Source organism: Zalophus californianus, chromosome 6 (genome assembly GCF_009762305.2).
Source record: "Zalophus californianus isolate mZalCal1 chromosome 6, mZalCal1.pri.v2, whole genome shotgun sequence".
Lineage (NCBI taxonomy): Eukaryota > Metazoa > Chordata > Mammalia > Carnivora > Otariidae > Zalophus > Zalophus californianus.
This window is the reverse complement of record NC_045600.1, coordinates 145,776,072-145,799,887: the sequence shown is the minus strand read 5'-3', so window position 1 is coordinate 145,799,887 and position 23,816 is coordinate 145,776,072. Positions and strand designations below refer to the sequence as shown.

Here is a 23,816-nt window from a genome sequence, read left to right as displayed (position 1 = left end):
CTGTCGCTGGGTCCTCTCAGTGCCCAGGTCCGCTCTTCTGCCACCATAGAGCACAGCCCCCTCCAGACTGGCTCTCTCCGGCCCCTCTCAGTGTCCTGGCTACTGGGGGCCTCGTAAAGTGGGGTTCTGAACTTGCCATCCTGCTCACAGTACTTTGCAGTGAGGGGTCCATCCTGAGGCCTTTACTGTGAGCCCCTCCCCCATGCTTCTTCGCACACATCCCTGAGTCCGGCGGCCCTCCCTGTGCCTCACCTGTGCTTCTGTCGCTCGGCTGCCTTCTCTCCCCTGCCCGTCCACCAGGCGCAGCCTCGCCCGTCTTCCCCTTCCCTGCCCGTCCGCTGGGCGTAGCCTCGCCCCCCGACCTGGGCACTTTCCGTGGGAAGAGCGCCTCCCCCTCCTCCTGCAGGATTAGCAGCTGTCCCTGGGCGGTCCCACAGCTCTGGACGCCCTCCTGCTGGCTCCTTTCGGGATGCATCCAGTCTGTTCTCCTTTAAACTTGTTGACATTCAGGACTGTGTCTGTGACCCATTTGTCTCCTCGTTCCTCGGGCCCCGCACAGCGCCTGGGAGCTGAGGAGGGATTGCTGTGCATGTGAATGAACATGTCAATGGACGTTTCGGCCATGAGAGAAAACCCCGCGTCATCTGAAATTCCCGTCTCGTTCTTATAGGCGCTCCTGCGGAGCCCCCGGCCCCTGTCGGTGATTGTGGCCTTGCAGGGATGGGCAGGCTGATGTGAACACAGGACCAGTGTGACCCTCCACATCTCCCTGTGTCCTAGGTAGTGACCGCAAGTGAGCAGAAGGAGGCTTCCGGAGATGCCGTATCTAGATTTGGCCTGGACACAGGCTCACAGGGGTCAAGCCTGACCTCACACTGCAGCCGCTTCCCCGGTCCTTCCCGGGTTGGTCCCCCATTCCCTCTGTGATGGTGGCTGTGACTTCCTGAGCTCTGGAGGCGTCAGCGGAAGAGCTGGGGGAAGCGCGCCTCCAGCAGAGAGCTCTGTGCCCTGAGTGGTCCTGCTGGTGGCTGTCACTTGGAAGTCTCCTTCAGGGTCAAGTCTGTGATGTCAGGAACCCTTCTGGGATCGGCTGGCCATCTCTCAACATCAAACAACTATAGGTATGAGCTATCTACTAAACGTGGGGCAGGTAAAGATACCTGGCACCGACCAGTCTGGGTGTGAGCCCTGGCCCACGATCACAGGGCACGCAGGATGCCACCAAGAATGCAGGATAAAGGCACCCCTTGGGGGACCCACTGAAGCCCAAATGGGCCTGTTCTTTCCTGTGGATTCTGCCCTTCCACCCCCTGTCCCGTGGAGCCCCATGAATTCCATGTTCTGCACGGTGACCTTGTCACTGTTCCATCTGTGTGGCTTTTCCCCATGGGCCAGAAGGACAGTTCTGGCCCCTGTGTTTGGAGGGAACCCGTGGCCCTGGGAGGTGGGCCGCTCATCAGGCAGATGCAGGATGTGGCCTTGTAGGAAGCCCTCATCCTTCCTCACGTGGTCCAGAGTAGGGAGTGCCCAGCCGGGAGAATAAGCCAACAGGACTGCTTGGCCGGGGTCTCTCATTGGTCTCCTGGACACTGTTCAGTCTGTGAGAGAAACGGGGGTCTTAGGGTCGGTCAGGTGGTGGCGCAGTGACTCGGTCTCCCCTCCCTTCTCACGCTCACTGTATGGATAGGTCACCTCTGCAGTCTGGGGACCAAGGCAGGTATCTCCTGGACGCTTTGTGAGCTTGTCTAGCCTGAGAACGTGTTTTTGGCGCAGAACTTTGTAGGTTTTGCATGAACTCATGACCTCCCATGGGCGCATGGGTTAGTTCTTCGCTGACTAATGACGGCCTCAGACAACATCCCTGTATTGTCTCTCGCCTGGCAGGGTCCAGGCCGGGTCAGGGTGTGGCCAGTGGGATTTCCTCATGAGGCTCTGGGAGGGATCTGGTACCACACCCGCCGGGTTGTTGGCGGGTTCAGTTCCCTGCAGCAGAAGGTGCTGGGGTCCTGGGGTGCTGGGACGGTTTTGGCGTTCTGCCTGGCACGCGTGGTGTTGGACCAGGGAGAGGAGGTTGCAGGTTAGCATGTGTCCCGCGTGAGCATCTGTGTGTAAGCACGTTTGTAGGTATATATGCTTTGGTGTGTGTTCCTGTGTGTGTGTGCATATGTGTGTACGTGAAACTGTCCGCAGCAACTGTAGCGGAATGGGGCGTCCCGCACGATTGTGGTTTACTTCTCTGCTGTTAGCTGTGTGACCTGGGGCCAGTCCCACGGCATCTCTGAGCTCCAGTCCCCTCGTCAGCACGTGGGATGAGCGGGCTGTGGGGAGTCAGGAGTGTCAGCACGGGGCGGGCGTGAGAGGCGGTCAGGGCGGGTCCTGATGCTGCCACCTGCCATGGGACGCTGGGCAAGGGCCCTAAGCCCCCCGAGCCCCAGGTAGGCTGAGTGCAGAGGCTGAGCTGAACCGTGGCCTCCCTTAGCGCACACACACAGTGCTCGCTTCAGCATGGGCGCCGGGGGCCACGGGGGCTGCGCGTGGATTCCTCCCTTCCTGTCTAGCGGAGACTGGGACCGCCTCTCTCTTCCTGCCCAGATGGAGTCCGCCTGTGTGACCATCCACGAGGCCCTGAAGACGGTCATTGACTCCCAGACACATTACCGGCTCCGCGAGGCGCAGGACCGGGCCCGGGCCGAAGATCTCAGTAGCCGGGTCTCATGCTGGTCCATCGGCGAGGTGATCACCCTGCTGGTGGTCAGTTTCAGCCAGGTGCTGCTGCTGAAGGCCTTCTTCACGGAAAAGCGAGCCAGCCCCCGGGCGCTGCACTCCTAGGCCCCGGCTTCTGCCCCGGGGCCCCGCCCCCAGGCCCCTGCTGGGCCCGAGGGCCAACCTGGGGTGGGGCCGAGCCCCTGGGGGTGGCACCCAGCTGTTTTCTCCTCGAGCCCGGCCGCCGGCGATCTGGAGGCAGCTAGCCGCATTACGTGGGTCACACCGAGAAAAGCGTACAGTCAGGCCCTGACTGTGGTGGGGGGGGGGGGGTCTGGTTGTAGGGGAAGCCCAGGTGCCCCGGCCTCATGGGGCGGCTACCTCTGCTCCATGGTGCGTGGGTCGTCGGGCTCGGGTATGTCTCCCTCTCTGATTTCATCTTGTTTCATTTTTCCCTCCCTTCCCCTATGATCCTCTGTCTTGTTTCTCAAATTCCTCATATCAGTGAGATCATATGATACTTGTCTTTCTCTGACTGACTGACTTCACTTAGCATCGTACTCTCTAGTTCCGAAAACACTCAGATATTGAAAATAAAAGGATGAACGAGACTTGCCAGGAAAACATCGGCCAAATGAGAAATAAGGTAGTAAGCCTAGCATCGGACAAAGCATAGTTCTTGGGCACACTATCTCACTAAATGGGAGCATTACACGCTGTAGTCATGACACAGTAAGAAACACACGGACGTCTCCATCCCCAGGCCCTGGCATGGCTCCTGAAACTCTCACAACTCTCACAACGTCTAATGAGGCGACTTGGGGGGGCTCCTGGATGGGGAGCCGGTCACGGGAAAGACCCCCGCTGTGCTCAGAAGTTGGGAACTTTCAGCCCCATGCCCCATTCTCCAGAGGAGGGGGTTGGAAAAAGGTCACTCCAAGGATGGATCGTGCCTACGTGGAGAAGTCTCCATGAAAACCCCAACAGTAGAGGGTTCAGGGAGGTTCCGGGCTGGTGCACAGGCAGGGGTGCTGGAGAGGGGCGCCCCTGGGGAGGGCACGAGCTCCACCCCTCCCCACACCTCGCCCTATGCCTCTCCCCACTGCTCACCTGCCTCCTTTATCATATCCTTCCATAACAAACCGGTATGCAGTAACTAAACTGCTCTCCCGAGCTCCGGGAGGCACGAGCAAATCAGTGGAGCTTGACAAGGGGGTCGTGGGGACGTCCAAGCTGCAGCCGGGGGTCAGAAGCGCGGGGGTCAGAAGCACGGGTGACAGCCTGGCCTTGCGACTGGCGTGTGGCCCAGGGACGGTCTGGTGGGGCGGGGCCCGTGGCCTGTGGGATGTGGTGCTGTCTCTGGGTGGACGACAGGGGAGTGACGCCGTAGGACACCCCGCTGGTGCTGCGGAGTTGCTCGTGGGGAACCACCTGCCATCAGAATCTGAGTGTCTCATGTGCTAGAGCACAGCAGACGCGAGGGAAGACCGGGTGCCCATCATCAGCGGATGTGGCTGAAGAGCAGCATGCAAGCACCTGCAAGGACTCCCCTGCTCAGAAGGAGAAGATCTGGCCCTTTCCCGCCAGAGCCCCACACGCCCGAGGCCTCAGGCTCCAGAGGGACGGGTGCAGGAGCTCTCCTGCTGAAGCAACGGGGATGAGCTGGCGGGGGGGGGGGGGGGGGCCTCAGGGCACACGAAGCTCCTGTTTTACTAGAACCTTCCTCCCTTTAAAACTCTTGAAAAGGATCGATTTTCTCTTAAGGATGACAGTGCTCAGTTTTTATGCCCGGATACGGACAGCAATCACTGGATAGCTGATTGTCATCGGGAACGCACTGCCTTCGGAGAGGGTTGGCCACTGTTCTGGGGCGGGACGGGCAACTCCCCAGACAAGTCAAAGCCTGCGCCCCGTTCCTAGCTGTCACTGAGCTGCAAGGGGTCAGCGGTTGCCTCCTGTAGGCCCCGGGTCCCAAGGGTCCAGTCTCTGTCCTGGATGAGGTTCCAAGCAAAAGCCTCTGGTCTACTGTTTATGGTGTTTTATTCTGGGCTTTCACGGTGTATGATACGGAGCAGGGAGAAGCTTCATTTTCCTCACTGTCCGAGTTTCGGGTCCATCTGGCCATCGGGAGAACTGTGGATGATGTGGATGGAGCCCGTGGGCCTCCCGGTCTGCCGGGCTGCCACCGCACCTGGATGTGCTCCTTCTCAGCTTTAAACCCCGCATAGCCCCATCCTCTGTATTCTAGAGAGTCCTCAGCTCTGGAGAGCCGCGAGCCAGGGTGCACACATGCTAGGACTTCACCTGCAGCGCATCTGCGGGGAAAGCCACTCCCCTATGACATTTCTTTATGCAGAATTACAAGAATGCAGACAGAACGTTCTTGGCCAGACTCACACGCAAGCACAGTCTAACACAGGCGAACGACAGGTTACGGAACAGGTTTGGGGAGCATCTGCTTTTCCAGTTCTGGTGCAGTCTTGGGCTCAGCTCCTCCCTGTTCCCCTGGGACCCGCCCATTGGACCTTCTGGGTTACGTGGGACACAACCGTCTTTCGCTTCATGTAACTCTAGACATCAGCCTTTTTCACCCTCAGAACTGCTGAGCCGTTGCAGTTCCTAATTCTGACACAGCTTGATGCTGTTTTGCTTCTGCTGGTTTGTGTTTCTCAGTCCAATATTTGGCCACAGGAGAAAACAGGTTTCACATATGGCTTGCTTCTTCACATTCGCTATCACATCCTGGAGAAATCCTCCAAGAACTTGATCAGACTGTTTTCATCATTTGTAGGTCTATTTTTGGCTTTCGATAGCACATAGGAACCAATGCAGTCTCAGCTGAGCGTGTTCAAGCCAGACTCTGGTTTTTCTGAGGCTCCCAAACCTCTGGGTTTGAAACCTCGCTGAGCATAAGCAACGGCAATAGAACATTCTCAAATGAAGTGAAACAGGGTGGCGTCTCCTTCAAGCATGGTCCGGTTTGAAACCAGTCTGGTTAATCGATATGCACTCTCCTGAGCTCTAAGACACTGGAGAAAATATGTCCCGCTAAGCACTTGCGATTATCGCGAGTCAGGAGCAGGCTTGTAGATGACACACGAGTTTACCTAGTAAGCTCTTAGTAGAGGTCATGGCGTGAGAGTAACCGTGCTAAGAGAAGGGTCTTGGACTTCTGACGTAAGAAGGCGGACTCCTTCCTCTTCTCCCTCCCACCCCCTGTTGTGTGAGATAAACCCAAGCAGATGAGAGTAAAATAGAATTTAAATCCCTGAAACCAGAGAGAGGTCACAGTCCCAAATTACTAGCTGTCAAATTCGGTGATACACGAAAGGGTTGGGGGAGGGGGGAGATGCCTGGAGCGGTTGTAGCGGGTTGAGACTTTCCTAAGAGAAGGAGGCCTTATCCTGAATGGCTGAGCAGCAGAGCCTGGAATGGTATTTCTAGGGGCCGTGTGAGCGGCCGAGGTGGCCCCCACTCGAGTCCTCTCCTCCCAGGGGTGAGTGGGTGCGGTTGGAGGAGAAGCTGGTCAGACGGGTGGGCAGGAGACGGGGCAGGTGGAGGGTGGGGGCCCTGGGGGCAATCTGCTGTGTAGCCAGGATCACACCAAATCTGCCCCCCGGCAGGAAAAAGGCAACGGGGCTTTAGAGAAGAGTTACAAGAACTCGTAGACGAGGTTATACTACAGCGGAAAAGATGAGAAAGAGCTGTCAAGATTCAGGGAAAGACGTAGAAGAGGAAAAACCGTCACAGAAAGGGTCATCAGTTTGCAGATGCCAGGGGAACAGGTGTGGCTGGAATCTCAGGGAGGGAGGCTGGAGAAAAGCCTGGAAAGACTGCCCTGAATAAAGCGGACAGAGAACTCAGAGCTGGATGTTACTGGGGACAAACGGGGACAAACGGAGAGATTTGTACACCAGAGCGACTCCATCATGCAGGTCTGGGTGTCCCTGAAGAAGAAAACAGAACCACGACAGCAAAGACCAAAGAGCAGGTGATCCACGAGAAGAAGAAATCTGTGATTTCCAACGTTTCCAGGACATTTACTGGAGAAGACTGTGGAGTGGTGTCCAGGAAACTGCAGGAAAGAGTGCAGACCCAGGAAAATCGGAAACTGCTCACTGCCATCCAGATACAAAGGCAGCAGGTGATGATTTTAGAACTGGAAAGTCCGAGGGGGACAGCGCGCCTCTTCTGGAATAAACTGCCGGGGAGGAGCCCCTGCGAGCCAGCGCAGGAGAGAAGCAGCACACAAAGGGCACGCGCGTTTCTGCTAGCGCTTCGTCCATGATGACGCCCACCCGGGACCAGGGAGCCGGGGAAAGTCTGCTCAGAGTACATTGTATCAATCTCCATCACCGAACAGTGATTTAAAAATACAGCAAGTTGAGATTGAGAACTAGAGAGTGAGGGGAGATGGGCAGAGGTGCAGATGCTCACTTCCTTATTTTTCCTGCTGGGAATTTAAGAAATAATCCTCATTATGACAACCACAGAAGAAATTACACTGCACTCTTACTGTGGGCCAACCATCATTTGAAGCGCTTGAGCTCTCCAGACGGCTCCATGACATGGGGACTATTACCATTCCTGTTTTATAGTGGGGAAACTGAGGCACAAAGAATTTATTCAGCTTCCCCTGCAGCCATCTAGCTCATAAGAGTAAAATGAGGGATGCTCTTTAGTTTTCTCAAGAGTCCTTGAAAAAGAAGCTGGATTCATAAATGGATTGATAAAATCCATTCCTTTCTTCTTCTCTTTTTTTTAAACAGAGAGAGCTCCTGATTCTATCCTTTGTGAGTCTGGTTCCACTGAGGTGGGACATTTCTTGTAGACTGGCTCATGAGAAACAGAGAAATGGAAACAATAGGGTTCATTACAGGAGATTTCCTATAGGAATTGGCTCACACGGTCATGGAGGCAGAGAAGTCCCCGGACCTGCCAGATGCAAGCTGCAGTAGCAGGAAAGCGAGGGGTGTTGGTCAGTCTGAGGCCGAGGGGGCCGTGCTGCGAATCCCGATGTGAGCCCGAAAGCCTGAGAACAGGGAGCACCGTGTCTGAGGGCGGGGGCAGGCTGAGTGTCCCAGCTCAAGCAGAGAGCAAATTCACCCTCCCCCACGGCGGGGTGAGGGTGGTAAGTGTGGGGAGCAGAGTCAGACCCCTGTCTGACTCCACCACACCCCACGTGGCCGCGGGGTCATGCACCTCTGGGTTGAGTGTCTTACTTCTGCGGTGAGAATAAACTCTCCAAAGGGAAATTGCACAAATGCTCCCAGCAGACACTGTTCTAAGTACTGTATTTAGCACCTTGATTGTTTTTTTCCATAAATTCCAAGTGAATTTCACCTTTTTCTTAAAACTGCAACGATGTGAGAAGTGACCACAAGAGGACAGTATAGAAACACCAGTGAAGCTCCGTTTTCCTTTTAAGGGTCTGGCTGGTATAAACCGGTCCACTTCTGAGCAAGGAGAAATGTGTCTGCAGAGAAACTCAGTTGACGGGCATTATTCAGGGCTCTTCAGTGTATCACAGAATATCAGAGGATGTAAGGGTCGTTGAGCAACGTCTTGGCTGCAACTTCGTGGTTCTTCCTGAGCCAGAACCTCGCAGCTGAGTCAGCCTTGAACTCCTGACCCCTGGAAAGTGCGATAAGCACGTTTGTGTTTGCAGAATCGGAGATTAGTCTGTTAGGCGGTAGTAGGTGACCAATACACCGGGCATGCCGTCAACAATGAGCCAGCTGTGCAGGTGCTGCTGGGTACAAAGGAAGTCATTTTTCTAGGTTTTCCCTCATTAAGTGTGATCATTTTTCTCTATCTCAGTTTGACATAACTTGGAAGCGACATCATTCATTCATTCATTTTTCAGTAAGCACAACTGCTGGGAAGAACGGCATCAGTAAGAAAAGCCAACCATTCCTTCATGCCCCTGCTCACTACTTCATGCACCCGTGGATTCATTGAGGTCGGGGCTGGAGGCAGGGCAGGGCCCGCTGGGTGGAGGGCCAGAGAACCTCATTGGAGCAGGTGGCTCCTGGGCTGAGGCTGGGAAGCCAGCAGGGAAGGAAGAGAGCGGGAGGGAGCAAAGGCACAGGGGTGTCCTGCAGCCTGAGTGCTCCGGAAGCCAGGACTCCAGCTGCCCCGACCATGGGAGGGGAGAGGAATGGGTGTGCGAGCGGCAGTGGGGATGAGGGGTGGGCGAGGGCCAGCAGGGAGTGGGGCTTCATCCTCGGAGGGATTTTAGGGGCAGGCTTTGGGAAGTCCGCTGGCTGCCCCACAGAGAGGCTGGTGGAGGAGAGAGACGTGAGCAGAGTGGTAGCTTCCAGGCCCAGGAGGCTGGAGAAGCAGAGTGCGCGGGCACTCGCTCGCTCCCTCACCCTGGGCCGCCGGGGAAGGTCCTGCCTGACCTGAGCAGGGCTCATCCCCACGCAGGCGGAAGGCACCTTTCTTTCTCACAGATGAACAACAGAAGGCAGGAGCCCCCTATCCATGCTGGGGGGTTCTCAACAGGGAGGGGCTTTGCCCCTCAGGGGACATTTTGGCAAGGTCTGGAGATAGTGTTCGTTGTCAGAACTGAAGAAGAGGCTTCTAGTAGGTGGGGTCCCGGATGCTGCTGAACATCCGACGGGGCACAGGACGGCTCCCACAGCAAAGCCGTGGATGACCCAAGATGCCGGGGGTGCCTAGGTTGAGAAGCCCTGGTCTATCCAAAGATACAACGAGATAAAAAGGAAGGAAACCTGGAAAAACACATTGAAAATGGAAAACACCAAAAACGTTGGCAAGGGGCAGATAAAATTTATGGCCAAATATGTCATTATCAATTAAAAAATAATGAAGCAATTTCCTTTATAAAAGAAGAGTTTGAAGCAGAGATACAAGTGATAAAAGAACTAACCGCATCTATCTGACAAAGGTAAACGGGCTAAACTCATCTATTTGAAGACAAAAGGTTGGCTCACAAAGCAAACATCTCCTACAATTTACATTGTAGACAATGTGTGCTAGAAACACAGCTGGAACAAAGTTATCCTGCAAACTTGAGAATAGAAGGATTGCCAGAGGTGTACCATGTAAATAAAAAACAGGAAAATAAAGTGATGGTCCCAAGTTCAAGATCAGAAAAAGTTAATCTTTGCTTCCTACTTTATGCCAAACAATTTCCAGAGAGATGAAAAATTTAAACATTAAAAAGAAAAAAAATTAAAATAAGCTTGGCCTGGTGGGTGGGTGGGTGACATGACATTTTGCTTTTTAAATGTTTTTATTTTGAAATGATTATAAATTCACAGGACGTTTCAAAAGTACTACAGAACACCTATGAGAATAGCCGAATCCAGAACCCTGACGACACCAGACGCTGGTGAGGACGTGAAGCGTCGGGAACACTCGTTCGCAGCTGTTGGGAATGCAGCGTGGTGCGGCCACCTGGAAGACAGGGTGGTGCTTTCCCACGGAACTACACACACCATCCAGCATCTTCCCTCCTTGGCGTTTGCCCAAAGGAGTTGAAAACTTACATCCACATAAAACCCGGCACACGAACTTTATTCACAGTTGCCAAAACTGGGGAGCAGCCAAGATGCCCTTCACGGGCATGGAGAAAAAACTCTAGTGCACCCAGACAGTGGACTATGAGCCAGCACCGAAAGGAGATGAGCCAGGAGACCTTAAAACCGTGTTACCAGGTTAGAGCAGCTATTCTGAAAAGGCTGTGTATTGTATGATTGCAACCATAGGACATTCTGGGAAAGGCAAAACCGGAAATAATAAAATGACAAGTGGTTGCTGGGCTGGGAGGAGATGAACAGGCAGGGCATGGAGGATTTTTAGGGCAGCGGAAGTAGGGTAATGATGGATATAGGGCGTTCAATGTTTACCTGAACTCATAGAACACAGAGCACCAGGAGCGAACCCTGAGGGAAAATGTGGATTTGCGGTGATTACTAAGGGTCAGTGTAGGTTCATCCTGGGTAGAAATGTAATCATTCTGGTGAGTGATTTGATGATGTGGACGCCGTGCATGTATAGAGGTGGAGGGTCTGGGGGAAATCTCTGGATTTCCCTCTCAATTGGGTTGTGAACCTAAAATTGCACTAAAAAAAAAAGAAGTCTAGAAATATAGTTTTAGGAGAGATCTGGTATCCCCTTTGCTCAGTTTCTGTCGATCGTCGCATCCTGGGTAATTACAGGAGACTTTCAAAACCGGGCGTTGACGTCGGCGCCGCGTGTACAGCCCCAGCCCATCCTGTCACACACGCGGAACCACCACCATCACCTGGATCCAGAACTGTTCCCTCACCACGAAGACCTCCCCCCTGCCCCCCCACCATCTGTAACCCCCAGCAGCCACTTACCAGTTCTCCATTTCTGTAATCGTGTCATTTTGAAGATGCATCAGTGGAATCATGCAGTTTGTTGAGCTTGGCTTTTTTCACTCAGCAGAATGCCTTTGAGACCCAGCAAGGTTGGCAGGTGCCTTTACTGGTGCTTCCGTCTGACTCTGTGTAGTAAGTATCCCGTGGTGCGTGTGTACCACAGTTTAACAATTTACACACGGACAGACATTGGGCTTGTTTCCAGTGTGGGGCTTTTTCCAACAGAACTGCAGTGAACATTCCCATTTCAGTGGGATTATATTCCAAGGGGTCCCTCTGGTTGTGCTGTGGGTGGATGCGAGTTGGGGGGCTGAGGCCACCATATTAGTCTGGGCAGAGGTGGCAGTGGCCTCAGCAGGGTGGGGGTTAAGGGTCGGGCTCTTGGGTTGGGGGCACCAAAGCAGGAGAGGAGGGGTCAAGGACAACTTCACGACTTTGAACGACTGGGTGCAAAGTGGTCCCGGTTATGAGGTGGGCTTGCCCGTGGGAAGGAGAGTTTTCGGGTGGGAGGTGGTGGGGGCAGACCCAGGGTCTGGGGCCCCGTGAGCTACTGAGTGAGACGTCGACTTGACAGTGGTGCCAGGTGGCAGTCAGGCCAGAGGGAACTGCGGGACTCGTATACGTGTAGAAGACCGTGTGCCAACGCAGGCCATCGTGGGCGAGTGTGGAGGGAGAAGCAGGTCTGGAAGCTCCGGCCCTCCAGCTCCCAGGACCAGCTGCAGCGAGAGGGACACCCCCCGAGAAGTGGCAATCCATGACAGGCGCAGTTTTAGGACTGGTGGTCAATTCAGTATCTGCTTATTGAAAAGATGGAAAAAATCTATAATAACTAGGGCTTCACAATAGATTCTCTTCTCTTCCACTGAAGAAAATACTTCATAAAGTGAAATGGGAAAATTGATTTAAAAAAAAAACCCTTTTTGGCACAGACTGTTGGTCCCCCCCACCCCCCCCCGCCCGGAACAATCAGTAAACTTCCCCTAGGCCTGGCTTCACCCCCATTCCCAGACTCTCCAGAGGGCACCCCCGGAAGGCTGGCGTTCCCCTCGTGCTCTGATCCCCGGTGAACAGTCCGGCCTTGGCGCTCACCTGCTGCGAATCTGCGGCCATTTTTCAGGAGACAAATGCTGCCCGGCGCCGGAATGTAGGGTGTCCTGTGGTCAATCCCAAATCAATACGGTCTCAGATGCAGCCACGCTGGGGAACGCTTAAGACATTTACTACTGGGTCACATTCCTTTCAAGAACTGATTTTTCTTTCTGCACTCAAGCCCTCCAAAGAAAAGAAAAAAGTCATGATTTTAAGAGAAACAAAATAATCTTTATTTGTCACTGAGATGATTCTCGTTGTGGAAAACCCGTAGTAATTAACTAAAAATCTATTAGGACTAATAAGAACAAAGAGGCTGTTTAAAAATGTATACAAAATCAATATCTTCTTACAAATTACTAAGGATAGCTGGTTAGAAAACTTAATGGTAAAAAAAAAAAATCCCAATTGCTGTAACAACAAAAAATTATATCTATTCTACCACTAGAGGAAAAAGCTTTTTAAAATGTGCAGGAACTTTATGAAGAAAACAACTTTCTTGAGAGCCAAAAAGAAGGATATAAAACATGGTCCAGAGTGTGGTCCCAGTTGGGGTTCAAAGTGCACACATACACATTTTTTTTGCAGAGACAGAAGTCCAGAAAGAATATCCTCAAGACAGCACCATGTTTTGTTCCTCGATGGTAGATCACGTGTGATTTGCAGATTTTGTGTTGTGTTTTGCTCATCTAAGTTTTCTACTCTTTATAAAGTTTCTGCTCTTTATAAAGTGAACATGTTATTGTGTAATAGAATAGAATCTAAAAAAGGAAGAAACAAGATCGCTACCTTCAGCAAAGCCTGACAACTCCACTGTCTCATTTTGCTGGCCCCCAAATCCATGTGTTGTCACCTGCTTCTTCGGCCTCTCAGCGAGAAGCCAGTGACCCCGGCTTTCCCACGGATCCTCGCCTGGATGATCACGAATCCGATTTGGAAGCGTGTGTTTGGGATCCCAGAGATGGTGGGCGGCCCCTCCGTTTCCCCTGCACAAGCCCGAAGTGACAGCGAAGAACCCGACTTGCAGGAAAAGGACTTCCCCTGGACAGCTGGGGTGTGTTTTCTGAAATTTCAAGGATTGGGGCTCATAGCTGCTTGGACAGTAGGAATGTGTGTGAAACTCTTCGTGGGCCTATTCCAAAGGCCCCAGTGTTGCCGTTCATTTCTGTCCAGAAAATGAAAGTCAGGGTTTGGTGGTTCTTGGTTGGAGCAGGGTGGGGGAGGGGGAGGGGACAGGGAGAGAGATGACCAGAAGACCCTGTCCCCTGACCAGCAGCCTCCTCGAGTGCACTGACTGCAGCTAGACAGAGCCCAGGGAAGGTTTCTGCCCAGCGGGCAGGCCCAGGACATGCCCGTCCCCCTCCCACCCGACGCCTGGGCGTGACCCCCCCCACGGAAGCCCGACAGCCCATGGCGGGCCGTCGGCCTTTGCTAAGAGCGAGCCACCTGGACTCTTGGCCTCTTACTCATGCTTCACATTCCCTGGAAAACCGTTCCAGTGACAGGAAGAGAAAAGAAAGGAAAGGAGCACACAGGAGGGGGGCCTCGCCGTGCAGGTGCAGGGAGCCCCAGGCCCACCCCGCCGCCCGCCGCAGGGAGCAGGATGGAGGCAGAGAAACCCCATGCGGTGTCACCCTGCAGGGGCCAGAGCTCCATGTGTCAGTGGGCTCCGTAGCTTCATATTTGGCATATTCTGCTCTCTCTTTGGGAAGGACCTCTGCTGGGGCAGAGGCAACACCAGACATTTCATAAGCGCCCTCCACGAGTTATCTTTCCAAAGGCTGTGACGGATCTGCGGGGGGACCGGGTCGGTGTGGCTTCCCTTTGCGACCCCTGTCCCTGGGCCTGCGTCCCTACCTGGTCTCAGTGGTGCGGGAAGTAAGCCTCTGCCAGTATCCTGTTGCCGAGCACCCCAGGTCCTCTGAAATGAGCTGCAATCTTGGATCAATCAAGTCAACAATGTGCACGAGACCAGGAAGTCAGCTGTGACTTCAGAGCCCACCCGGTGGGACGATTCAGCTACCCTGCGATGCTGTGGCTCACTGGTACGGTGACGGCTGCCCGAAGGGCCCTGTGGACGTGTTTCCAAATCCGGAGGTGGTGGGGGTGGCCAGCACCGGGGGTCCAGTCGGAGGGTCCCCTGCAGCCCAGGATCCGGGTCGGGGGTAGGTGGCCAGCCCGGCTGGAGGCATGAATGCCACGCCAGCCTATGCCAGCCAGAAAGAAGGTTCTCAGAGTCCCAGAAAACCAGTCTGCCATCAAAAGCAGGACTCCAGTCCCCAGGGGTGCTGGCAGTTCAGACCTGCCGCAACCAGTTTTCTGCCCGCTGGACCTCTCCAGCGTCTGACCCTGGCCTGGAAGCACACGTGGAGCCCTGCCGAAGACACGGCAGGTGTGAGAGCAGGAGAGACGGTGGTCATCGCCCCATGGTCTGCCCCTGGCTCAGGGTCTGGGGTGGGGGGGGCGCCGGCCCGTACGCGCCACCCGGGAGAGTCCGCTTCAGCGAGCCGGCCTCGGCCCTCACCTGCCCGGCTCGTCGTCCCCTTCCCCGAGCCCGTCCTTTACTTGCCCAGCTGTGGTTTTCAGGATGGCATCTGCTGCCCACATCCCAGCTGGGTTTGTTTTTTTTTTTTTACGAATTCACTGAGTGTTTGGGAACGTGCCATTTACTTTTTACATTTTAAGTGTGAGGTTTAACAGTCTTCTCAGCCCGCTCTTCCTCGTTGTCGGGAGCGGTGGCCTTCATGGAACATTCTGGTGACCTGAGACAGCCCGAGCATCCGCCGCTGAGTTCAGTAAGGGAGGGCATGGCAACACTGTGGATTTCCGTGTAGACGTCACGGAAGAGGGCATCCATACTGCCGACAGGCGGCCGAGCCTGCGTGCAGACTAAAGCAAACTGCGGAGTGGAACGTGTCCTCTGAGCCCCGTTGTAGGAAAACCACGTGTACACATTTATAAACACACCCCCGCTCTGTGTATGTGTGCGTACGTATGAAATGTCTGACAGGACGCAGCGCCTATTGGTGGGGACCCCGGCAGGGGCGGTCGATGTCCCGTGTTACACGCTTCCACACTTGAAAAAATAACAAGTGTGTTATTAGTTTTAGAACTTGACACATTTTTTAAGCAAAAAAAAAAAAATTCACAAAACATGCTCTTCTTGAATTCACGTCCTTATTTGCCTTTGTCCTTTGGGGTCCTGCTGTCTGTGAGGGTACCCTCAGCCCCTCCCAGGGGGCTGTCATGCTGGGCACTCACGGTCCCCTCGATGTCCCAGGCAGTTGGAAGGACACTGGCCTGGACATCAGGAACCGTGGGATCCACTTCTTAATGATTGCAGAGCATTGCAGAAATCCCTTCTGCTTTCTGAGCCTCAGCTTCCCCATCTGGGAAGTGGGTGTGTTGGTCTGTCTGTGGTGTCACTGAGGTCCCTTCATGCGGTCACACCCCAGGATTCTGAGTCTTTGACTGTCCTCTTTGAAAATTTTGCATCCATGTCCTTCTTGGGAGACACAGTGTTTTATTAGAGCCCTTGTCCCAGCTTCCACAGAAGCACAGGTTTGCTTATCAACCATACAGCAGACCCCAAGGGATCAGACACTGAAGGGTGCCTGTTTCTATGGACGGGGTGGGGGAAAGACTGGGGTGCGGGGGAAACCCCGGGGGAACAGGCCTGTGCTCTGTCCTCCACCACAGGCCCAGAGCACAGGCCTGTGGGTCTGGGCTCCCTCTGAACAGCCAGGAGAGGCAGCGTGGCCTGATGGACAGGGCCCAGGGCTAGGAGCCACGACGAGTGGGTGGGACGCTCATTTCGTCCCTCCCAAGCACAAACCTTTAGGTGTGTCCCTCTATTTCTGGGGTAATAGGGACCAGACCTACAGGATGTGAACAGGCAAATGACCCACAGATGGGGGAGTGGGGGCTGGAATCCATCTTTCATGACTGTCACCTGTGGCATTCAGCTTCAAGGTCAGGAGGTCAAGGACAAAGTCATCCCCAGCTGGGCCCAGAAGGAGATCGTGGGTCTACCCCAGAGCCTCTGACCACTGCCCCCCCCCCAATATTTCTATCGGTGGGAGATACATTACTTGCAAAGATCACAACATTGACTTCTCTCTGCTATACCAAGAAGGTAGCCCCATGCAGCCTCCCCTGGGTGGAGGGGCTAGGTCTGTGAGTGGGGCAGCTCGTTCTCATGCTGGAAGGAGGGGTGGCAGAGGGAGGGTCTCCCCTGTGCACACGCGCCCGGCCCCTCTGTACTCCTCCACGGGTGAGGACAGTGCAGGGGACTGCGTGCCTCATCACACGGGCTTGTGTGGTTTCCCCAACAGAACCCGTGCCTTACACTCATCCCAGGGTCAGGTTCTCCACGAGTGGACCCTCGTCCTGCAGATTTCCTCCACTCCAGAGCAGGTGTGGCAGCCCGACATGCAGAATGGACTCAGTGCTCGAGTGATTAGCCTCTTCTGTGCACAGGGACCATGCTTGCTGAAAGCCGTGAGCAGTTCTTGGTCCTTGAGAAGGAAATAGGGAGTGTCTTCATGAATATTAATGATATCTAGTAACGAGCAAATGACATTATTGCTTTCATTTCTGTGTTTGTCACAAAAAGGACAAAAATAAAACCTTCCATGTTGTCAAGTTCCTAGACAAATAATTTGGTCTAGGTGGCTGAGACGGCGATTTTAATATTGCGATATGTCTAGGGGAAAACACCCCTCATCCGTCCTCAACTTCCCAGGGTTATCCTGCGGTTCTGGAGTTCTTTACCTTGTTCTGAATGATAAGCCCAAATACCAAACATTCAAAAATAAAATATGCAAATATAGAGAGAGCCAGACCCGACAGTCACCTGTTACCCTGGGAGGGGCATGGTGGCAACCGCATTTTGGAATCCGTCAATGACCATGACAGAGCTGGGTCGGCGCTGAGGCTGGGGACAGTGACCAGTAGAAACGTGGCGGTGGCGTGGGAGGGTCTGCCCTGGCGTGAGCGGTGGCAGGAGGCCTAAGACAGGAACACCCAGCCGGGCACCCAGTGTCGGCCTGCTAACAGCAGCCGCCGTGAAGGGGGCTCTGGAGGACACACGATGTTCCAGGAGAGCTGGTGTCAGGCTCCGCCTTCACCCCCTGGGCTTCTGGGTCCCGGAGCTGCCAACCTTCCCCGGGTGGAGGACATGGCTGGGGACCTAGAGGCATCTCTCGCCAAGTAGGTCTCACCTGGCACCTGGCAGAGTCCTATAGGATGCAGGTGCCGCAACAGGGCTAGGCAGGAGGTCACACAGCTGAATTAGTGAAGCAGAAATTCAGCACTCAGATGGCGAGGACAGAGGAGACACGCGGAAACGTGGTGAGGCGGAGGACCATCCCGGCGAGTTACAGCTACCCTGGTAACGCGGAGATAGCGGGCTGGCCAGTCAGCCACCCTGGTTCCCATCTGGTGCTTGTCAGGTGTCCCGGGCTGGGTCCGATAGCTGGTCACCGTGCCCCCACTGGCAGCAGGCCCGAGACCACCAGGCACTCCCCTGGGGTTGGCCAGCTCCATTAGTACCTGGCTCGGGGCGGGGATGGCACACGATGGCAACGCGGGCGTCTCAGCAAGGCGGTGTTGGAGAGAACCCACGGCAGGGACTGGGCTTGTGGCAGGTGGTTCTGGGGCGAGTCTAAGGGGCTTTCTCTGGGGTGGGTGCTGCCAGGAAGCAGGGGTAATTCTGTGATTGGGGTGTGTGAACGAGTCTGTTCTGGGAGGAGAGCACGTGAGGCCACAACCATCCCAGGTAACGGTGTCGGCCAGCACGGGGGGTGGCCAGGCAGTCTGTGGCTTGGGCCGTGCTCAGGGTTGGTCCGTGTTCACACCTGCTCACGGAGTGGCTTGCTTTTGTCCTGCCCCAGCCTGGCCCAGGTGAGTGGCCTTGTCTGATGTGGGTGTTCTGTGAATGGCTCGCGTTCAAGGGCAAGCTGTGAGTGCCAGGCCTGCATGCCGCGTCAGGAGCTCCTGCTCTCCTTCTCAAAAGGAAGGGAGAGGCCCCCGCCTGCGCCCCTCTCTCCCCCTGCGTCTGAAGTCACGTCCAGCAGGTGGCAACAGCCGCTTGCAGGCCCAGCAGGGTGGCGTCTGGCTACCAGGCTCCCAGGCACCCCCAGCTTCCAAGGGAGCGCACATTCCTGGCATTCTGCAAACGGCCTGGCTGTCTTGGGGGCTCCACCAGCCTCACTGCTCTGGCGGGTCTGGGGGGACTCCCTTTGCCCCTGCAACCCTTCTCACACCCCGATTTCCCTTTATAACCAGCCCTGCTATTCGATGTCAAGTGCATGCCCCTACGTTTGTGACCTCGTTCATGACGGAATTTAATAATCAAGGCAGTGTGTTGCGGGTCGAGGCCGTGGATCTGGAGGAACCCATAGGCATCCTCTGGGGTTGGTCCAGCCCTCTGGCTCATGTGACACCGTGCAGGCCACCATCCTCACAAGCATCTACCTGTGCACTCAGCTGGGCATGGACACGTCGCCTCCGCTCCTTTGGGCTTCTCCTGCAACCCCTGAATGTGCGTGCAGCCCCCCACTGATCAGAGCTCGGTCACAGGGATGGGAGAGGCATCTGACCCCCCCTAGAGAGGCAGGTGGACTGTTAATGGTTAGGTGGTAATCAGATTTAATCAATATCCACTGGGCTCTCTCAAAGCCACCTTACATTTTACTCTAAAACAGTGGAGACGGTATCTTTTAATTTGCCAAGTTGGCCCTACTTCCAGAAAACCAAACATGCCAAAATGTGTGTCCTTAAGGGGATCAGTTAGGCTGCATGTTTCACCACTGAGCTCCCTGGGTAGGGTCCGAAGATGGGATGATGTGTACAAACGTATTTCACATCTGAGTCTTGGGGCTGCAGCGTGTCGTGCAGATCCATATGAAATGCCGTCTGTTGGTGATAGTTGGGGACTGGGGGCTTTTGGGGTAATGCTGGGACATGGAGGAGATGCCGCATCGGGGCCCCAGGTGGGGAAGGGAGCCATGGGGAACGGATGGCTTACTGGCCCCGAGGAAAAGGGGCAGCAGGTGGGGTAGAGAATCTGCGATACAGGCTCCATTGAGTGTGGGGTACAGACACGTTGAATTGAATGACGTTCTCTTCCTGTCCCGGAAGCTGTTCCCTCCCCTCCAGAGCACCGTCCACACCCCAGCACTCCTGCCCCTTCCCTCCCCATCCCTGCCTCCGGGATTTTATCCTCACTTCCAGCTGGGTGACTAGAGTTCAGTAGAATCCTTCCAAATCCCTTGTTCTCATCACCGCCCCGGCTGTACCCGTGATGTGTGCCGTTTTGAGTGAAATTGCCGGGTAAGTCTGAACAAGGAGCTTTCTTCCGGTTTGATCTGTTTGAAAGGACACATCCACCCTTTCTTGATTCCTTCATCTGGGATTCTTCAGGACCCAGCTCTGGGCCAGTCGTGGACCCGTAAAGGAGAGGGGGATGGCGGAGAATGGAGCTCATGTGTTGCCCACGTTCCATCTGCACACAAGCTTGCACCAGACATTCCCTGGCTACACAAGGCATGTGTGTTTTGTAAACACCACTAATCAGGCAGAAAAGACCAGTCCTGGGCTGTTTTCTCTTTTATCCATAGATTCTCCTGGTAAAGAGAAGGAAAGGGTTGCATTTTCAACGAGATTGTACCAGTCTGGGAGCATAGTCAAGAACCTTCCATCAAGGCATCTTAAATCTCTTCGGTTTCCCTCTTGGGCTATTTTCTTTGGCTGTTCAATTGTCCTCAACTGCAAAAGGTTATAAATACGGTTTAATGTGAGCAAGCCCATCTTCCAGTGAATTTAGCATGCCTCCCCATGGTACTTAATCATCCGTCCCTCTCATTGCTGCAAACGGACACGAGATGAAGTGCCTGCATGAGGACAAAGTCTGCTCCCAGAGCCATGGCAGGCGACCTTCAGCTGTGCTCCCGCGGGTTCCGTGGCCTCTGCGGTTGGTCTGAGGCTTTTCCTGCCTAAAGCAAGAATCTGTTGGGCAGCTGGACAATGCATCAGGGTTAGGTGGATCCAGTTAAAGACTCCCCCAGGGAAAACAGAGTCAGAGCATGCTTTGAGATGCAAATGCACGCTTTCCTGTCCCCGGCCTCTTTCTGCTGCGCACCTGCCCAATCCCCTGCCTGATTAACAAGGGTCTGGGGGCTCAAAAAGGATGAAATACCTCAGTGTGAAACAGGAATCCATCAAAATCCTTGAGGAGAACACAGGCAGCAACCTCTTCGACCTCAGCCGCAGCAACTTCTTCCTAGAATCATCGCCAAAGGCAAGGGAAGCAAGGGCAAAAATGAACTATTGGGACTTCATCAAGATAAAAAGCTTCTGCACAACAAAGGGAACAGTCAACAAAACCAAGAGACAACCGACAGAATGTGAGAAGATATTTGCAAATAACATATCAGATAAAGGGCTAGCATCCAAGATCTATAAAGAACTTAAACTCAACACCCAAAAGAACAAAGAATCCAGTCAAGAAATGGGCAGAAGACATGAACAGACATTTCTGCAAAGAAGACATTCAAATGGCCAACAGACACATGAAAAAGTGCTCAACATCGCTTGGCATCAGGGAAATCCAAATCAAAACCTCAATGAGTTACCACCTCACACCAGTCAGAATGGCTAAAATTAACAAGCCAGGAAACGACAGATGTTGGCGGGGATGTGGAGAAAGGGGAACCCTCCTACACTGTTGGTGGGAATGCAAGCTGGTGCAACCCCTCTGGAAAACAGTGTGGAGGTTCCTCAAACAGTTAAATATAGAGCTACCCTATGACCCAGCAACTGTACTGCTGGGTGTTTACCCCAAAGATACAAATATAGTGATCCGAAGGGGCACCTGCACCCCAATGTTTATAGCAGCAATGTCCACAATAGCCAAACTGTGGAAAGAGCCAAGATGTCCATCGACAGATGAATGGATAAAGAAGCAGTGGTATATATACACAATGGAATATTATGCAGCCATCAAAAAAATGAAATCTTATCAATTGCAACAACGTGGATGGAACTAGAGGGTATTATGCTAAGCGAAATAAGTCGATCAGAGAAAGACAAGTATCATATGATCTCACTGACATGTGGAATTTGAGAAACAAGGCAGAGGATCATAGGAGAAGGGAGGGAAAAATGAAATAAGACAAAACCAGAGGGCGCCTGGGTGGCTCAGTTGGTTAAGCGACTGCCTTTGGCTCAGGTCATGATCCTGGGATTCTGGGATCGAGTCCCACATTGGGCTCCCGGCTCACCGGGGAGCCTGCTTCTCCCTCTGACCCTCTCCCCTCTCATGCCGTTTCTCGCTCGCTCGCTCTCTAATAAATAAATAAAATCTTAAAAAAAAAAAAAGACAAAAGCAGAGAGGGAGACAAACCGTAAGAGACTCTTAATCTTAGGAAACTGAGGGTTGCTGGAGTGGAGGGGGGTGGGAGGGATGGGGCGGCTGGGTGATGGACATTGGGGAGGGTATGTACTATGGTGAGCGCTGTGAATTGTGTAAGACTGATGAATCACAAACCTGTACCCCTGAAACAAATAATACATTATATGTTAATAAAAAAATTAAAAAAATCACCAGGGTCTGGGGGCTTAGGGATGTTTTTGAAACAAGTATGGCTGATTTTGAGGACCTTCTTGTTTAGGCTGATTTGCACATGGACCAGGTTGAACAGGTAGATCAGACCATCCCGGCTTTGGGCCCTGCCTCCTTGTCAGGTTGCCAACCCGGCTACTGAGCCTCAAGAAACAGGGTCTAGGGGAAGCTTCAAACAGACCAGTGCCCTCTGTTCCTGGAGGGAGCATCTTCTCCAAGCCCTGCCCTGGTTGCTGAGGTCTCATGAAGGGGTCCTCTCCATAAGCCTTCCCAGAGAACCAGGAGTTTACAGTTGGGGATATCTAACCCCACCAGACGCCCTCCTACCATAAATCCTGTACTTACCTCTTCCAAATTAGGGGGACTCACTGTTGTAAAACTTTATTTACTTAACAAAAGGTGTTGTCTTACATTAAATGAAAATACAGCAGCCTGTAATTCCTGTAGACCATGCTGTGAAGACCAGGACCTTATGTGTGATCACTTTTGGGGTTCTTGGGTAACAAATCAGAATAGCAGAGACAGAGGCCTTTTAGAGCTAGGTTTTATGGTCGTTTTTCATGTTGTGTTTCAGGGGAGTTACACAGTGTCAGAAGTTCTTGTGAAACCCCAGCATTGGAATAATGTGCCCGGCTACCCATGTGCTGGAGTGGGGTCGTGGAGGGAATTTGTCAGGGTTGCGCACAGAGTGTGTCACCCAGAACAGAGGTGATCTGACCAGCACAGGAGGATCAAAAGCAGCCCCTCTTCAGATTCGGAATGAAGACTTTCCTTACGGTCTCTGAAATTGCATTGATCTTCCGGCAGGCTCCTCGAGATGCTGGTGTACTGAGTTAAACACCAGCCATAATCTCGAAATATTTTCCGTTTAGCCCCTTTTGTTACTGTTTGTTGGTTTTGCTGTTTTTAGTGGGGGCTCAGACTTCTCCCCGCTTCCTGGCCTCATCGAGCTGGCCGAGATCGGATCAGTTGTATAGTTCTGCAGAACTCCAAGCCCGCCATCCAGAAAAACCTCAGGCCACCTGGCTAGGCCACGTGTGAATTGTTTTCAGTGGCTCAGGGGGAGTTGGGGTGGAGGCTGTGACTGCAGCCACTAGGGGTCTTCATGAAGCCGAGGAGCCTGGGATGGGCCACTGGCTTCACCACTTTGGGGAGAACTGGAGAGATACAGGGGACTCGGGATCACAGCTATGAGGACAAAGCATAGGATGTCCAGACGAACAAGGCAGCTCTTTTAACGATTTTGAGTCGGGCCATTTGCTTGTTTCCATAGGCCCATTTTCTGGGAAGGAGTGGATGTGCCTTCTTACTTATTCAAAATGATGACCTCCAAATGGATAAAAGACTTAAGTGTAAGACCTAAAGCCATGAAACCCCTAGAACAAAACAGAGGGAAAAGCTCTTTGACTTTGGTCTTGGCGATGATTTTTTTCTGGTTATGACACCAGACACAGAGGCCACCCAAGCAAAAATAAACGAGTGGGATCATATCAAGTTAAACAGCTCCACATGGCAACAGAAACTTTAAGACAACTTTTAAAGGCAACCCACTGAATGGCAGAAGGTATTTTCAAATCACATATACAATAAGGGGTTAATATCTGAAATATATAAGGAACTCTTACAGCTTAATAGCAAATAAATAAATAACCTTTAAAAATGAGTAAAGGACCTGAATAGATGTTTTTCCAAGGAAGACGTACAGATGGGCAATAGTTACATGAAAAGATGCTCAACATCACTCATCATCAGGGAAATGCAAATCAAAACCACAATGAGACACTCACCTCACACCCGTCAGAATGGCTAGAATCAACAACACAAGAAACAATAGATGTTGGCGAGGATATGGAGAAAGGGGAACCTCGTGCACTGTTGGTGGGAATGCAAGCTGCTGCAGCCACTCTGGAAAACAGTATGGAGGTGCCTCGGAATGTTACACGTAGAGCTACCCTATGATCCAGCAATTGCACTTTTGGGGATTTATCTGAGGGAAATGAAATCACAATCTGAAGGAGATAGCT

The 23,816-nt window shown here is 53.2% G+C and overlaps 1 protein-coding gene across 5 annotated transcripts in view; it reads left to right on the top strand.

Annotated features, from left to right (window-relative positions):
• The window catches only part of TMED3 (transmembrane p24 trafficking protein 3), a 31,929-nt gene that overhangs the window by 5,155 nt on the left and 2,958 nt on the right, over window positions 1-23,816 (top strand). The window contains exons 3-4 of one of the 5 annotated variants that reach the window (XR_003515744.1): window positions 781-1,121; window positions 2,593-2,729. The exons of 1 other annotated variant lie outside the window; for it this stretch is intronic. Coding sequence is in view for 2 of the 4 variants with exons in the window: in XM_027570617.2 (XP_027426418.1) it covers window positions 2,593-2,829 (237 nt within the window). In the remaining 2 variants the exon portion in view is untranslated. Of the gene's footprint in view, window positions 1-670; window positions 1,122-2,592; window positions 4,341-23,816 lie in introns of those variants that run through there. 3 more of the 5 variants (XM_027570617.2, XM_027570618.1, XM_027570621.1) reach the window with 3 other exon arrangements.